Raw genomic sequence first — 18,472 nt, forward strand, 5'->3', positions numbered from 1 at the left:
CTCCTGTTATAATGTTTCTTCCCACATTATAGCGATTTTTTACTAAAATGATGACCTTATCCTCAAAAGTTTTGTTTTTCCGGTTTGATTTCGCGTTTTCGTGGTGCTCCTGAAAGTCTTTTTCCATGATTGCTTCTACTTTATACAGTGTTTGATTATAGTTTATGCACTAAACTGTTTCATTAGGCTATTTCTCGATAACGTGCTGTTCAGTGAAGAACGGATGACACTTGTGGGTCTGTGTCGTAGACTGTACATAAAGGTGGACGACACGCCTCCACTTCCTCCCAACTGTACAGAAGTGGAGCCAAAACATCCCGGATACGGCCGCTGCCAACTTGCGCTGGTGACTCATGCTTCATCATTGCAAGGCCAATTAACGTGGACTGCTGAGTCTAACCGTAGTTGTGCATCCTTAATCAGCCCCTGTGTCCATCAGCTGAGCATACTGGTGGTCTAACGCTGGACTATTAGCAGATAGATCAGTTTGTTTTGTGACGGTAACCGAGGCAACGCTGGGATCTTTTCTATTGTATCCTGTTCTATCCGAGCTCACTATAAATACACTGTCATGTTTAGTTGTTAATCAGCCACCCGAAGTTATTAGTCCTGCTGGAAAGTGAATGAAGTGAGTCAGCACCCTTGTCAATTTATTTTTGATTCTCGTTATTCCTCTTCTTCTCTCAGTTTACTCTGCAGGTTTACCCCTACCTGGGTCTGTCTGTATTTCTGTTTGTCTATCGGGGAATGAGTCACCCCCCCCCCCCCCCCCCACCCCCCCCCAACACACACACATACCCGACATTGCGTAGCTCACTCCCTGGTTTCAAATCGCTCTATTCCCCAAAAGCCCTGACTCACAGGAAATCCTTTCAGCCCGATATAGCAGTGAGCATCTTCTGCCTGCAGCCCTCACTTTACAGCGCCTCGCCCTGCTTTCTGAATACATAATTCATAGATAGTTGATTTATTTACCAGGTTTAATTGTGGGTTTGCCTGCATCTCGTATTGTGGTGTAAATGTTCTGGCTGTGGGTGACAAGTGGCGATGCGAGATAGCCCACCTGGCTGGTTAGGAACAAAGAGTGGATTGAGTTTGTCAGTGCTTTGTCCCAGTCCACTGAGTCCAAATGAAACATCAGGCTCTACTGGGGGATTTGAGAATCACATACACACACACACACACGCATATTGTGAGAGGAAATATGTCGGTAAATATCAGTTCTTTTCTCTCTTTTCCGAACACTCCTTTTCTCCTTGACGGCACATTTCCTCTTTATTCTCATTGAGGCTGGAGCCATCGGCAGGACAAAAGGTTAAAGGGATAAGGTTGCAGTTAAACACTAAACTGGCCTATTTATAGGAAGCACAAGAGTAGCTGAACTGAAAAAAAGAAAACAGCCCAAAACAGGTGACACTTGGATCAACTTCAAGTGCCTTTTAAGTGAAAATGTCTGCAACTGAGGTGAGATAATCAAACTTGTTGTCAAAACTTTAGAGAAGTCAGGTGATCCGCCTCATTTTGCTTTGTTTTATAAAACAACTAAAACAGTATTTTAAAAAAAAAAAAATTGGATCTTATCATATTTTTAGCAGATATGATGTTATGATTGACGTGTTTTTGCACTCCAAGGGGGACATTTGCATATTCTAAGACTGACCGCAAAAATAAAAGAAAGACTAAACTAGCCACACTAAATTAAGAGTTATACAAGGTGACTGTGGCTTTTTTTTTTTTTTTTTCTTCTTTTAGACATCGTTTTTTACCCCAATCATTTTTCATCCTATTCACCCCCCTGCTGCCAAAATCCAGAGAAAAAACAAAGCTCTCAATCGATGAAAATGTTCATACTGTCATCCGGGTCACTTTTTATTATTACACGTCTGAGCACGTAGGGACTAGGGGACTCTTTTCTTTTTATGCCTCTCAGGCTGAATAAAAGTTGCCCTGACCCTGTAATCGGGAAAAATGGTCCCATCGTATTTTAATGTTTTAACGTGTGACAATGTGTAATGTTGTTATTCCAATGAAAAGACAACAAACGTGTCAACATCAAAGCTAAGGCAGCAAAGGACATTGTTCCTGAGAGAAGGATAGGTTTGTGGTGACCAAAACTGCGTCTACGACTCTGTATGGTTGTTTTATTGTATATTTTTGTGGTCAGAGATGTAAATACAGCGTTATCTCACTCTCACTCCTCAGTCAGTGAAACTAAATGTAATAATGCAGAAGTTAGGCCACATTTTGAAGCCTTTTATTCTCATGGAAGACCAACTTTATAAGAATGTGTTATTTGCTGCTAGAGATAACAAGCTGATTATGTCACCTGTGAATTGAAATATACCTCAAATGGACTCACCTTTTAAAGTTTTCAGGCCAAACATCTTTTGCACTTTTTTTTTTTGCACAAACCCTACTTATTTTTTATTCACGCGTGAAATTCACTAACACACGCACAGCACGCTTGCCATCTCTCAGTTCACATAGGATTCTTGCGCTGCATCGCTCTCCAAACATATTCTTTTTCCTTCGCTCCGACCCTAAAACGCTGCAAACACTCCCCGAGTGAACACTTTTGCCCAAATTTCACAGATGGCTCAGTGGTGTTTGCTCATCCTGCTGTGATGTTGTCACACAGTGTTTGGGACTGGGAGCGCCATATCCTCCTGTGTTCCCTTCGCTCTCTCTCTCTCACACACACACACACACAGAGCTACAGAGAGAGAGAGAGGCTGAGTGAAAAGTAGTACAGCTCTAGGCTAGAGTTCGTGAATGAATGAACCATTATAGTACAGCTTTCTGGGGCAGAACGCACACAGGAGAGAAGACAGACGGCCTCTTCATTTTATTTAGATTCACTGCGACTGGAGGTAAATTCTGTCGCAGTGTTTGTCTCCTGCTTCACAGTTTTGTTTCAGGGATTTATCCCAGGACAGCAGCATATTGCACAACATGTCAGCTGTATGTTCAATTTATCTCAGCACGTTGTACTGCATTTTAGTCTGTGTGTGAGCATGTGGAGTTGTGCATTGGAATATGTACATTTTCTTCTCTGTACGTGTGCCTGCGGAGCTTCACAGCCTGAGGCTGCAGGTTGAGTTTGATCCGCCTTGATGTGCCACTTTTTTCTCTCCAGGGCCACAACTATTCTAGGCCCTGGTTCTGTCGTTGTGTGTGTGTGTGTGTGCGCTCCTTTCTTTTTTGCATGTTTGTGTTTGTTTCTCACCTATTCGCGGCTCCTGTCATCTCAAAATGTATGTGCAAAGTGGTGTTTTTTCCTTGTTCTGGTGCTCTGAAGCATTCGTGTGTGTGTGTCAAATATTCTGTGCCTGCAGGCTGACAACAATTGGACTGTGCCCCTTCAATCAAGGGTTAAGTGTCCATCCTATTACGTGCATGAAGTAACACTTGTGTGTATCTGTGCCCATGTGATTTGGTTTGTGTTTTTAATTTTGTTTGTATGTGTGTGTGTGTGTGTGTGCCTGTAGTTGCATGTGTGTGCCCCCACTTTGACCCCAATTCATATGAAATGAATTTCATATGACGAATGAATTTTGTAAGAAAGAAAAAGATGGAGAGGTACAGGAAGGGGACAGGAGGAGAAAAAACATTATCGTAGAGTGCTGCCAAAAGTGGCACTTAGGCCTTCAAGCGCTTTTTATTCTTTGGCCCGCCGATGTGCAGGTAACATCACCGTGTGGTGTTTTGATTGAGTAGTGAGCTGAAAAGCACTTTTGCCACCTCATTTCACCAGTTCAGCCGTAGCAACTTCCAAGAAAAAGGATGGAGGAACAGTTTAAAGAACGTCAGCGCTGACGGACTTCTCATGTGAAAGCTTCCTGGCAGCTGCTGAATGTGTCGTCTTGTGGCTAAAACTATGACAAAGTGTGTGCTGCACGATGATGCGGTGGTCGAATCCAACTGTACCAAAGCTCCACTGTTCACCCTTAGTCGAAAAGCTCAGGCAGAACGTCCACTGTATTGTATGGTCATATATCAAAAGCTCTGATTTCCTTGCTTACTACAATGTCTTCACTGCCACACAGGCTGCTCTATAGGATTTTTGTGTCAAGCCGTCACCTCTGTGAAGGCTTCAGCTGACTCCCGACTTTCCAACCTCAGATTCTCTCGGCAAACTTCATTTGTGTCTGAAATCACAATGTTGCACTGTTCGTGCAGAACACTGATGAAAGGCAGGTTTTCTTCAGGGAGGGAAAACACTCCAGATGTAGTCTGATAGTAATACTAAAGACATCGTTACTCCTTTTTATCTTTATACAACACTTACTATATGTATACAGTGCATTGTTTGCTGTATAAAATCCAGTTGTGGAAGAGGCATTCAAATCTTTTACTTAAGCAACAGTAACAAAACCACAGTGTAAAAGTAAGTATTATAAGTAAATGTCCTGCGTTCTAAATGTTAAAAGACTGAAGTATTACCAACAAAACACCTCCAATGTGTATTTTACATTTTTACATGTTTAATTTATAACATATATAATGTATTGTATTCCATAAGCTGATCATACTGTATGTTTTGCATGTAAAATATCTATCTGTAAAGTAACTACTAATTATGGCTGCAATAAGAATATAATAATAAAAATAATAATAGTAGTAGCCGATAATTGCAGTCAAGTGCAGTATCTTCCTCTGAATGTTGTACCGGTTAATCAGTTTAACCCTTTTAATTCTCCAAGCGACTACATAAGTAGCTGAATCTACCTGACAAGTGAAGCCATCTGGTTTACTTGTTATTAAAGAAGCTTTGTGTCAACATGCGACTACAATGTAAAAAAAAAACAACCCAAAACCACAACAGATTTTCACAAGCACATCTGACAGCTCGCTCAGCCATAAAGTTGGATGTCTTATCAGCCAATTAGCCCACAAGGTGACCTACACAAGGTTGTGTCGCCTCCGATCGCATTCATTGAGGCACGTGCCGCCGTATGTGCATAACAACATCATGCATGTTGATGTTGGGACTGCGCATGCGTGTTTGTGTGGCGTAGGAACTGGCAAGGCGGGGGAAAGGGAACGGAGGGAGACACTGAGACAAGAGAGCAAAAAAAAAAAAAAAGAGAGAAAATTGTTAAAGAGAGGGAGGATTTCAAAGAGAGAGAGAAAAATAACCTTTGAAATAATTCTGTCTCCGATTTCCCCATTTTTCAAACACTGGGTTTATCCCATTGGCCCATTATGAAACTTGGAGACAAAAGCTTTCTAATCCTGGCTCTTCTGCTCTGCCTTTGATGGCTGGGTGTGGATGCAAGTCAATGAGTGCTCGTGTGTGTGTGTGTGTGTGTGTGTGTGTGTGTGTGTGTGTGTGTGTGTGTGTGTGTGTGTGTGTTTGACTGCTATATTAGTGTGCTGGATGTGTGTGTGCTTGGCATTAGTTATTGCCGCTCTAAGCTGCATACTGAGTTATCCTACAGCGCTCCGGTGGTGTGTGTGTGTGTGTGTGTGTGTGTGTGTGTGTGTGTGTGTGTGCGAACCTGCGAATGTTTGTGTGTGCATGTGTTTATGTTAGATTAGACTGAACTGAAATTATCTCCACGGGGACGTTGGGCTGTTGCTGCATCAAGGGTAAGATACATCAAAGAGAAACGTGTTTCTACATAAGAGCAGAGCAAACAGGGCTTCTTGTGTGCGGCTCCTCGCAACTGTCAGAAAAATTGAAATCAAAATGTGCAAAAGTGTCGATTTAAAAGGCAGAAGCCGCATGTTGGCAATGTATCAAAAGTAGCGAAGCATAGCAAAACAAAATGAACATCCAGGAAGTGTCATCTCCTTCTCCGACCCCCCTCAGGTCTATAAACGTCAATGCTAAGTCACATGTGATGATAAAACGTTGCCCCAAAAAAAAAAAAAAAAAGATCCGGTCCCAGTTTTAGTTGCTCCCTAGAAACCATCGCTGTCAAGGAAAACGTGTTATTTTAATTGCCGTTGGCTACAGATAATCTACATCGATAAGCCCTGTCCTTCCCTCTCTTTCCGATCCCTCACCGTGACTTCATTCTCTCACATCACATCTTTCTCACGTTAATCATCAGTGCTTCTTCTTTCACTCACACCCTTACACACACATATAGGTTTAGTCAGCTCGGTGTGGTTCTCCCTCTGTGTGTGTGTGTGTGTGTGTGTGTGTGTGTGTGCGTGCCTAAAGTTTGCCTTTAAGCAAAAGCACTGGTAGACCCCAGTTACACGCTAAAACCAAAGAAGCCGGGGCAGATTTATCACAGCATTACCCTGCACCCAAGATGGCTGCTGTTGTTGAACACCCTCCTATCATCCATAGAAAACCTGTTTTGCTCAGAAAAGGTCTCCCATATGTTTAGAGATTTCAGAGGGAGAGCGAGATTCCGAAACTTTTTGTACCTGTTAGTCATTTACACCCCAAGATATGAACAAAAAATAGGGCCCAGGGGAAGATTTCCCTTAATTGGAACTACCCAAACCATGAAAAGCAGCCCTTGAACAAAAGCACACAATAGCACACAAAAGTACACTTTTGTCATCTAGCTAGGCTTACATTCATGAACATAAAGGAACACACACATTTTGGTCCTTTTTTTTTAAAGAGGAAAGTGTTTTATTTTCTGTTCAAGAAATGCCATTAATTAATGTTCGGCATGAAGAAATTGACATTGAAAATGTTTTCATTCACTCTGCGTTATCTATGTGGTATTATTGTATTATTATTTGGTGAGGGTCAAATATGAGGTGCAGGGTGTGAACAATTATCCAATGTTAATCCACATGTATACAGTATTAAACCTCCACGAATGGGCAGTAAATACAGTAAATAAAAGATTACAGTTACATGCTGTTTCATGTTAGTGCTGAATGTGAATGAATGAACTGTCGCCCCAAATGAACAGTTTAAATAACAAGAATCTGTTAGATAGAATAGAATATGACGTGCATAAATCTGTGTATCTAATGTCCTACTTTCTTTTGATCCATCTCCATCCTTCGTTTGTGTTTCTCTCTCTTTCTGTTTCTCTGGTGAGCATTTTAAATCAGGGCAACAGTGGAGAGACAAGCTACAGCTACACACACACACACACACACACACACACACACACACACACACACACAGACAGACGCACATCAAAACATACTGTATTTTCTGTGTGTGTGTGTGTGTGTCTCTCTGTAGGGAGTTTGGCTGGAGGGATCCAGAGCTGCCCGAGGTGATCCAGATGTTACAGCATCAGTTCCCGTCAGTCCAGTCCAACGCTGCTGCCTACCTCCAGCACCTCTGCTTTGGAGACAACAAGATCAAATCTGAGGTATTGATCCCCGAAGAGAAGCCACACCAAGAAAGGGGGCTGACAGACACGGGGGGGGGAGGGATTTTCCAAAACTCTGCTGTTGCTTATACATATATGTGTTCTCTAGTGTGTCAGTAGGATTGCAGAGATACTTTTCTGCAGAACTGTTGAGGGTTTCGCTGAGCGTTGTATGGTGTGCTGCTGTTGAGTTTTTCAAGTGGGATTTTTCCAGGGGACCAAGGTGCTTAACAAACAGTGAGTGTGTGTGTGTGTGTGTGTGTGTGTGAGTGTGTGCGCTGTCCGTCCAAAGGTGACAAAACCCACGTACCAGCACCTCTGAAGCTCACTGACTGAAACGCTACATCTCGTTCGTTTGAGTGCACAAAAAGTTGAGGTGTGAAAACAACACGTTGTGGTTTTACAGGGTGTTAATGTTGGCCAGACTATATTAGTCACTTCCCTTGCAACCTCCCGGTAATGAAAAGACTCCAGGACTGGAAACGCGCCATCTCCTTTGTGGCTGCGTGCTCGCTGTCCACAAAACGCCATTGCCATTGCTCTCGGACACGGGGCGCTGCCAACAAATCTAAAGTAAAATCTAAAAATCTAGTGAAAGATTTGACCCAGGTCTTTATTGAGGGGAAACTCCACCAAGCTCCATATTAGATGGCATGATCTCCTCATTGCGCACACTTGACCCAACTCTGAACATAGCCCTGTTCCTGCAAGTCTGTCCCCCTGTCCTTTACAGCCGTCATCACATCGTCTGCCTCTTCAATGTCAGCTCAATTCAGCTCAATTTGACTTTATTAATCCCCATGGAGACGATGGATTTGAGGGCAAACAAAGTTCTTCAATCAGCCAACAGGCATTAAAAATAGAGTGAGAGAGAGATAGAGACAGAGAGAGACGGGTGAGGAAGATGACTGATGTCGAAAATTGTGTTGAAGAATGAAGTATGGCGGTATTTAGGGCAAGGCTGCCAAAACTACAGCCCACAGGCCAAACAGTTTTTTGCCCTTGAGAGAGAAGCCTGAATGTTGAAATAATAGACGGGATGCTGAGGGATATGAATGGCGTACTGCCTGCTCACTTGATTTATCGTGTTAGTTCTTATATATCCCTGCTTCTGTGTCACTAAGGCGAGACGAGACGGGGGAAAAAAATGAATGGCCTGACGATCATTTTGGTAATTGATGAATAGTTTTAATACATTTCTCTGCATTGATTGCCAAAACGAGTTCTCATATCGTTGTTGAGTGAATCCCTTTGGGTTTTTCAGACAAGACGGGCAACTGGACGACAATCCTCGCGATACGCATCTGTCACGTTTTCCAACATTTTACAGATAAACAATACGTCCACCCTGCTGAAATGTACTTATAACATTTGATTTGTTTTTATAACCCAGTCGTCACAGCGCCTGTTACTTGAGGATCTGACATCTAGTTTCTAAATAATCCATTTCCGGTTAGATATTGTCATCTAAAGTCAGCCGGCTGTAATAGGCTTCCTGCTGGTGTACCTTTATCTGGAGCACAATACACACAATATACAAGCCCAACTGCCTCATCTCAGCACGATCGGCTCCACTAAAATGTCTCTTTTGTTTTTATAGAAAGCAGGCAGCCTGCCCTACATTTCCTCTTTGTCTAGACGGAGGAAAGCAGGGAGGGCTGCAGACATGTAGAGAAAGCTGATGGGACAGAAAGTGCAGTGGCTGGCATTTAAATAAATCTTGCGTCAGTGGCCACAGTAGCCACTGTGTATTTGCAAGTGTTGAAGTAGAAATGAATATTTACATGAGCAACCACTGCATCCAAAGTGGAAAGTTCTTGTTGGCAGAAATGCATGGAAACACTGTTATTTGTGTATATTGTGTATTTTCCTCCTGCTGTTAATTCTGTTCTCCGTCTTCAGATCCGGCGGCAGGGCGGCATCCAGCTGCTGGTGGACTTGTTGGACCACCGGATGACCGACGTGCACCGTAGCGCCTGCGGAGCCCTGAGGAACCTGGTGTACGGCAAAGCCAACGACGACAACAAGATCGCCCTGAAGAACTGCGGAGGCATACCGGCTCTGGTCCGACTGCTCCGGAAGACCACAGACGTGGAGATCCGAGAGCTGCTCACAGGTAAAAACACACAATTTATATTATCATTAAGTATTTAGATGTTACTGAATGTGCAGCAGGGGTGAATATCACAAGTTGAATTCAGAAACCACACTGAATGAATCAAATGTGTAAAATTCCAATAATCAAATACATTGAGATCATTTAAGAGACGCAGTTGTTGTATACATAACCACTCAGGTGCAGAGCATCAGATGATTCTGTATGGTTGGTATAGAATTCATAAGCTTTAAGCACGAAATATTACAACATAATGTTACGTGCATGAAAGAATAACACTACAAGAGCAGAATAATGGTCATTTTATGGTTAATTATCAGTGCGGTCACGTGTTTATAATTAAACTTCATCATGTCAGTCAGAGTTATATTCCTGTTGCCTCTCATGTACAACTACACACATGCACTGACTATCTGGCTACACAACACACAAAACACACTGTATTGTACATGCACTCTCCCAATACAGACATGCGCACACACACACACACACACGTTGGCGCGCATACAGAGGAGCGAATTGTTTACCACCTGACTGCTTCCCAGCGCTGTGGTTGACAAGTGCTGTTGACTTGTCAAACTGAGATTCTGTGCAAAGGGCTGCACTGCACACAGCAGCTTTGTATTCTCTGCCAGTAAACACAAATATCATCCACATTGTTAAAATGTATTCAGGATCGATTCAGTTGAGGTTGCAAACCCACTGAGGTCTGGGTTGTAAACTCACGGCTGAAAGGATTAAAGGATTACCAGCAGTGCCTCTACCAGTGTTTTTATTTTTACAGCTTTTACCGTATATATCATGGCAATTCCTTTCTAATTGGCATTCGCGCGGTAAAAGGGCCACTTTTCAGAGGACATTCACCTCTGGAGGGGGGACGGAGAGACGACAGAGCTAAAAGAGGCACGCCACTCAATTTTCATACGGATCTACGTCCAGAATCCCCGGGGAGGGAGGTATTCCAATCCCGGAGCCAAATGAGAAAATGGATTCCTCTTACCAGCACCCACGCTAATGAAAACATCTCTGCTGTGAGCCTGTAAGGAGCACGACATGTCAAGATCCCACACGTCAGAATCCAAGAGTTTTAGTTATTTCTGCTCTCTGGAACAGCTCAATCTGCGTGTTTTAGCTTGATATTAGGAAAAAAGTGAAGCCCAGAGCCCCTAACACACAGTGCCGATGATCAGTTAACATCAGGAACAACCAAACAAGATGTGGTCCCATCTTTAGTGAGCTAATGCCACATTCATTTCATACGGGCGTTACTGTAATTGCCAGTTTCTGCAGCCCTGTATCCCCCAAAAAATGACTCCCATACTGGACGATTTCACACCTTAGAATGTTTACGTCCAAAGCCAACGTCCTCATGTAGTGATGCAGAAAGTGGAGGGTGTGGCGGTTTGGCTGGTGGATGGGCGTGTAGCGCTTTACAGACATGCAATTAACATAATTAGTCTTTTTATTAATCATAACCTTTTCGTGATCTTTCCTCAACAAGTGCTTTTAGTTGTCTAAGCCTAACCAGGCTTTGATGTATGTGCCACAACCACAATCTTTTCTTAACCTGAGGCATAAAGGAGTTGCCACGCGCCAATTTTAAAAACACTGTTGTTGGATGTAACCCCCCCCCCCCAAAAAAAAAAAAAGATGCTGTCATTGAACGGATTCTGGGTTTTCACAGAAGCATCAAACATCGACGTTCTTGTCTGGCAATAGGGTTGGTTCCTAACATCCAAGTTGTAATTACATAATATTAAATAACACAAATATAGACGCCTCTTGTTAGCCATTGTTCAAGGTAATTAAACCCAAATTGAATGGCATCGTGCTGTATTTTCAAGTCATCGAATTTGTAGTCCTCACATGACCAACTCAACTGCAATTATACAACTGTCTTGAGTGGTCCGACGATATGAATGCTTGCAAGCTGTAAACAGGGGACTCTTTCCTACCGCAACCTTCCATTCCACATGACTGTCCGACTCAGCTGTCACACCCAAACGTATTTCCCGTCCTGTCCCCGTATCCCACAACGGCTGCCCTTGAGCTGTTATCCACTCTCCTAATTATTTACAGCAGTACTTCTCATCAGGGTGACATGAGGTTCTGGCGAGGGACAAACATATTAAGCATTATTCGTGGTAATAAGAGACAGTCATGAATACTAACGCGAGCCGGACGTGGGGACCTTATCAGGAAAGTGAAATTGAGAAGCGTCCTCGCATTTCCCCTCATAGAGTCAAATCCGGTGCAGAGTATGACCCACGTGTGCTCTGTGCGTTTTTGTATATTTATATGTGTAGTGAGTATAGAAAAAGGGTTTAGGCTTAGCAGAGATGGAAATAAAAGGTTTTTTGTATGCTGCCGGAGTCTTAAAGAAGATTACCATATAAATTAGAGCAGCAATTCAAGGCACGGAGCGCAGAAATCCCTCCTGTCACAAATTAATCAGCTGAACGACCGACCGGACGCAGACAGACCGCGCTCCCCTCTCCCCTCTCTCTCTCTCAAAGACCCAGAGGAAATAACTCTCTCTCTCTCTCTCTGTTTCCCAGCCTCTCTCGCTCGCTCTCTTATCCCTCTGTGGTTGGGTCTTTCGTAATTTGGTCTCCCCTTCTCTTCCCGTCTCTCTCCTGTCCTCTTTGCCTTTCTCTGTCTCCCTCTTTTTTCCACTCTGTCTCCATATCGCCTACCCCTCTCTGCCTCTCTCTCTCTCTCTGGTGAGCATTTTGAATCAGGATCACAGTGGGGAGTCAAGCTGCCTGCCATGCTAGCTACAGATTCTGCTGCACGGACAAACACACACACACACACACACACACACGCACACACACACACACACACACACACACACACACACGCGCACTCTCTCTGTCACACGTCCAGTTTGCTTGATGGCACAAAGTCCCAAACAAGGATGTTGCCCTCTGCTCTTCAGTCTCTCTCTATCCCTGTCTTTGGTTTAATAATTGCTTGCTCTCCTTTGCCCTTCCCTGTTCAGAATGAAGATGATTATATGGAGGGAATACGGCTGGTTTAAGAGAGCAGATATTAATTCGACTTCTGCAGATTTTTACAAGTTCCGCTTTTTTTGTCCGCTGTTCCAGTGACCATGAGGTGACACTAAATGCCAGTTCCAGGTTTTTGGAGGGTTTGACGGTAGTGCTGTCGACCGCGATTGGTCAAGCAGATGTGTTGTTACACCATCACAGATATCTCCCTGGTGGTGGCGCTACAGTAAACGTGATTGGTATACATCCCCTGAACATGAATGAACAAGACCTGAGCCAATCCGTCTTTAGATGTAGAGACGTTTCGCTGGGTGAGTGGACATTTTGACCTGCAGGTGAAGCAAAAGGAAAAGTCGGGAGATCACCATAGTCTTATCATCTGGGCACCATACCATGAACTGTACTGAATTCCATTGCAATCTATCGGGTACATATTTCAGTCTGCACCGAAGTGGTGGAAGCGCCCGACTGACATCAGCATCCCTCCAGTCAAGCAGCTGGCGTGGCTAAAAAAAAGAATTATGAGAACACTTGTTGGACCAATTAAGATTGGCCTTGGCCTCTTGGCCTCCATAAGTAGTTGCGGAGAGGAGGCTATTCAGCTGGAGTCAGTGGTTAGAGACCTAAATGTGGGGACAGCACACGCAAGCTCCTTTTTCAGCTCTTGTCCATTAGCACACAGACAAAGGCAGGTCAGTCCTCAAAATGAGTTCATTAGGCAGAAAAAGGACAGAGGAGAGCGTGCCATCTCTTGGTCGTGAATCCCTGACACAGTTGCCAGGACTCCTCTAGCCTGAGGCACTCTTGTTGGGTCGGGGCTGTCATTTTGAGACCACCGGTCGGACGTGTCTTCTTCCACTTACAGGCATATTCAACAGTTTCACATGAACAGCTTTCCTGGAGAGCTCCACCTGACGTTTAGAACGGCAGAAGGAAAAGGCTTCCAGGACCTGAATACAGGTTGCATCATTATTGCTTTATAAAGCAAAAATATGAAAATGTCAACGGCAGTTACTTCAAGAGCCATTTTTATTTTTTTTTTTTGTTGCAGCGAGCATGTAGCTCAGGCTGTTTGTGCGTCACTGTTCTGGGCTAAAGGAAACGTTGGGATGCCGTGTGATGCCTTTGAGTGCAGAAACCTTAACAGCAGACCAGACTTTGTGTGTCAGCTTTGATCTGCCGTTATTGATCCTGGCTTACATGAGCTGGGAACTGATTTATGATAAATTAGTTTAAATATATTCAGACTCTGGAAGGAGTAATTACTGATAAAGAAAGACACTTTCGGCGGGTATTCTTTTAGTTTTGTTGTTGTTGTTGTTGTTTGTTCATTTAACCCAGGAGTGAAGGTGTTTGTGAGGAAGAGAGGTTAAGTGAGCTACAGAGAAATGCCAGCAGCATGATATCGACCCTGTCTGTCTCACAGAGCACTGCACTTTCTTTATTCCCTTTTCAAAGTCTTTCAGACGCCATCAGTAGTTGCGCTTCCTCTCGTCATTACAATGCCACTTTTTCATCCAGTCACAGCAGCACACATCATCTCAAGTGACAGGCCTGGATTGCTCATGTTGGTGTCAGCTCCTCAGACGCAGATATGGAAGTTGTCAGGCTCACACTGCGACGGGAACTCTCCGTAGTCTGGATGCAATCCAGGCACAATGCTCATCCAGTTTAAGCAAAGCAAAGCGACGGAGAGCGACAGCTTGAAAAGGAAACAGATTCAAAGGGGGAACTGCAATAGAAATTGTGGATTATTTCTTTTATTCTCTTTTATTTCTTTCTGCCTGCATCTCTGCAAAATACTTGCAACACTATGGATGACATCGGATGTGACGACTGAATAGATGAACACATAACAGTGCAGTAGCTGAGCTACAGAGCTCTTTTTTACTTTTTGCAAACCAACTCTGTTTGACCTTGACATGGTCTACAGTGTACTGCTTAGCTACACTATTTCCTGTTTTCAACGACATTGTCATTAAAGGATTCCATGCTAGGGTCAAGGCTTACACCAAGGCTTCTAGTTTCAGTTAAAGTTAAAGAATATAGTATATATAAATATATGTGCAACTTTATGTAGCTGTCCAGTGTTCACACTCATTATAAAATGTAAAAAAAAAAATCTGTGTCATATAAAGAAATGAAAATTTAACATTTGAGCTGAGACACTTTCAGCCGCCAAGCTGGCACAGCATGTCATCAGTGATCTTGAGTCTTGAGAGCCCCCTCAACTGTTTCCTACGTTTTCTTGAAGACAGCAATTACAAAAGGTGACAACTGAGTCATCCATTGAGTTGTTAAAAGGAATCATCAGCCTTCTACAGACCGGCTCAAGTGGCATGTGTACACAATGCCTGTCGTAGGAAGGTCGCCTCTCTCATGACACCCTGCTGTCCTCAAGGTCGAGCCATCAGTGTGGGCTCCTCAGAGATGCAGCGCACGTAACTTGAATACAAGCAGCTCCCGAAGGTGCTTACACCATTGGTCGCTGGTTGAGATGTACAGTAATTAGGCGAACGTGCATGGATTTCAGCCAACTTTTATTAAACGTGTACGGACTTTCGGTGTAATGTTCACAAGGTTTTTTCTTCTCCTTTGCGAATCGACGCCGCGGCAGGAGTTGGGTCAACCAATCAGCTTGCTTGGCGCTCAGGCCCCCACGATGCAGAATCAGAATCGGAAACTATGTATTGCCAAGTAACATACATTACAAGGAATTTGCCGTGGTCTGAAGGTGCTACATTTTTTTTTTAACATATTACATATAATCTGACAGACAACAAGCATGTAAAAATATAAAAATAAAAGAATAAGATAAGATTGGGTTGCATTGTTGAGATTTGGCTATGGATACCAATAACAAGCTTTTCTGTGTAGACCAGCTAAGATGCATTTTCGGGGGACCATAATTCCAGCCTTGCTCACATCTGTTTTGTTTCAGCTGTGAACACTCTAGGTGAAGTCCAGCAATTGGGGGGGAAAAAAACAAACAACAACAAAAAACACTCACTTTGTAAAAATGTCCCCAAAGTGTCCTTTCTAAAGGTCTCATACACAAAGGACAGGATTCCTCAAAAACAAAACAAAAAAAGCACTCAAAAATACATCAGGAGTGGAAAAAAAAGATCAAGTGTGTATTTCAGAAGAGAGAAATATGACAGAAATGAAAATATGGTTCAAATGAGGGGCGGGAAATGGCTTCAGAGACAAAGAGAGATAGCCAACAAATTCATTTCCCCTCCCTCCATATAACAGTGCATTCATAACCTCCTGCTGCCACTCATGATGTAAGGCTGAGGCAATTAACCTCCTTCATCTGTCACACACTCATAGCCTAGCTTGCGACGTGTTGTGTTTGTGCGCGTCTGTGTATTAGCATGCATTCATGTGAGGGTGCATGTGGTGTTTATTTTGTGTACATGACACAGTTTGTGTGTTTGTGGGTGTGTCTGTGTGTGTGTGTCTCAGATCAAAGATAAAATCCCACTGCCTTTGGGAGATGATGTCATTCTCTGCACAGCAAGAAGTGATGCTGGCGAATAGCTGACTTTACTCCGGATAAAAAAAAGATCTGTTCTTTTTCTTGCAGCTGGAGCATGACATCATGTGTCATGCATTACATTTCCTCATATACAGTTTATGGTTATTTATGGTTATTACTTGCCACAGTGCTTTCACTTTTTAAAAAAAAAAATGATGCAACTGATGCATAATACGCACATCCTACTCAGTGGGATATTTTATTATTTGTATGAGAATTGTGCTAGTTAATTACATACATATTTCATTTTCCTTTGAGCAGGTTTACTCTGGGTACCACGACTGAAAACAACACCAAAATGTCTAGTTACAGGTGATAAAAAGGGATAATTGCATTCTTTGATCACAAAAGCCATTCATTTTTTCATAGCATTTTTTTTTTTTCCCTGATTGAATGTGTGGTCAACAAATTAGAAAAGTCAGGGTAAGGCTAGCATGCATGTTTACAGGATATAGCTAATGTGTGAAAAACAGTTTCATAACAATGGGATTTTGCATGCTGTGCTCCAACAACTTAGCCACAGGACGTCAAATGCATTATTCAGTGAATTTATTCAGATTTTGCAGGATGAGATTCATTATTTTCCTCACAGTAAGCAGCGTTGGTGTTCTTCAAGAACAAACCAGTGTCTTACTGACATGGATTGTAACCAGCACCTTATTAACAGTTTTTTGCAATGATTCAGACATACACATCCATGCAAGAATTCTGTACACCTGTACGGCAAGGGCGGATATTTCATTTCACTGTTGGGAGGGACAATATATCTTATTTTATATGAATAAATAAATGCGTCAATTCCTGATGAGACACCAGAGGTGCCGTCAAAAGTACTGTTCTAAATAATATATTAAATGTACAGTGCTTAACAAATGTATTAGACCACCACCCAGTGTAAGGTGTTTGCCACCGCTGCCCTAAATGAACAGTATTGCTGATTACCAAAATATTTGATGTTTCTGTAATGGTGAATCCACCAGTATGTGCAAGCCAAGCTCTTTAATCATCTTTAATGACATCTTTAATGCTAAAATATAATTATTGTTGTTATCCATGAATTCTCAAATTTACTGTTTTACAAAAAAGCAGAAAGAAATAGTAATGCACATTATTATTTTTTGATTGAGACGCCAAATTACAGTTATTTACTTGCACTCCTGAACAGAAAAAAATGTTTTGTGGTTGCAAAGAATGCAAGCTGTTATCAGAGCCAAAGGAGGTCGTACAGAATATTAAGATGTTTGGTTAATATATGTGAATAAGGACTATTTAGTTGTTCCAGTTTGTTATTTGCCAAATAAATAACAATACAATTTTTAGTTTGAAACAAGTTTTTGACAGATTTCTAAAATATTTGTGTTTTCTCATTTTTATGACAGGTGGTCTAATAAATTTGTTAAGCACTGTATATAAAGGAAACCCTACTACTACAGTGTTTCCTGTGGAAAGTCTCTAACCTGTTAGAGAGGGACAGCCCCGTAACGTTTCGATTACATGTTACAACCTTTTTGGTTTTCAAAAAACCAACAGAGTGATGGGTTTGTTGGTCAACAAACCACCGTGCGTTAGCTGACTGTGCACGTCATTCTCCAGCCTGGTATATTCTGTGTACCGACCTCGTCTGCTTGTCTTTTCCTTGGGATGTATCTACACAGTACACTTATTTTCTTAAAAAACAGTGCCGTGAACTGGTAAAATGCACTAACTGGAATTTGTAATGCATGCATGAGGGAGGGGGGGGGGGGGGTGGGAATCAGGCTTTGCAGGTAGAGTAGTCTGGCTCACCAGATGTAGGCTGCTGGGATAAGTCTGGTGACTATTTCAGTCGCCATTCTCCTCTCCTTCCGTTATCTGCGCGTGACTGTTTTCAAAAAAGTCCCCGTTGCTACGTGGAACAGCAACATCAACAACCTCCGAGCTAGCAGCCTACACGCTGTAAGTGGCAAGTTTTGACAAAGATTTGGATCGTCTGTGGTTTTAACGGGTCCAGTGGGCTCCTCCAGAGCTAAAGTACAGGTAGGCTTCACCTCAAGGGCACAGATTGTCTTTATTGACAGTAAAAGTTGTAAAATCATGTAGTCTACATACGTCGTTTACTTTTTTATGTGGTGTTTTTTTTTAGTAGGAATTTAACCATTTTAATGCCAGGGCTCTACTTCCCCACGTGCAAATGTTCGCCAGTATTTGAGTGCATTGACTGTTACGGTAAGAATTATGGCCAATGACCAAGCGCTGAATGTTGTTAAAACTTACCAAACCACGACCCCAAAACCGAGGTTCAAACCGAACACTGGTGGGATGCCTAAAAAGTTACACATCTTATTTTAACTCGCAAGGGTAGTTGGACTGGCTAGCTGGTAATGTTAGCCTCAACACCTAACTGAACACACACACAGCGCAAAGTGATGTAAGTTAGCTAGCTAACACAACAGCTAACTTTAGGTTAGCATTTTACGTTACGTCACGTGCGGTGCAAAACCGTGGCGAGAGGAGAGAAGCC

At 42.7% G+C, this 18,472-nt stretch overlaps 1 protein-coding gene across 4 annotated transcripts in view; it reads left to right on the plus strand.

The window, feature by feature from the left end:
- Window positions 1-18,472, plus strand: part of ctnnd2b (catenin (cadherin-associated protein), delta 2b) — a 120,573-nt gene that overhangs the window by 67,007 nt on the left and 35,094 nt on the right. For all 4 annotated transcript variants that reach the window (XM_070918162.1, XM_070918163.1, XM_070918164.1 and 1 more), the window contains 2 exons: window positions 7,169-7,301; window positions 9,204-9,417. In XM_070918162.1, coding sequence (XP_070774263.1) covers window positions 7,169-7,301; window positions 9,204-9,417 — 347 coding nt within the window. The remainder of the gene's footprint in view (window positions 1-7,168; window positions 7,302-9,203; window positions 9,418-18,472) is intronic.

This window comes from Enoplosus armatus, chromosome 14 (assembly GCF_043641665.1).
Source record: "Enoplosus armatus isolate fEnoArm2 chromosome 14, fEnoArm2.hap1, whole genome shotgun sequence".
NCBI lineage: Eukaryota > Metazoa > Chordata > Actinopteri > Centrarchiformes > Enoplosidae > Enoplosus > Enoplosus armatus.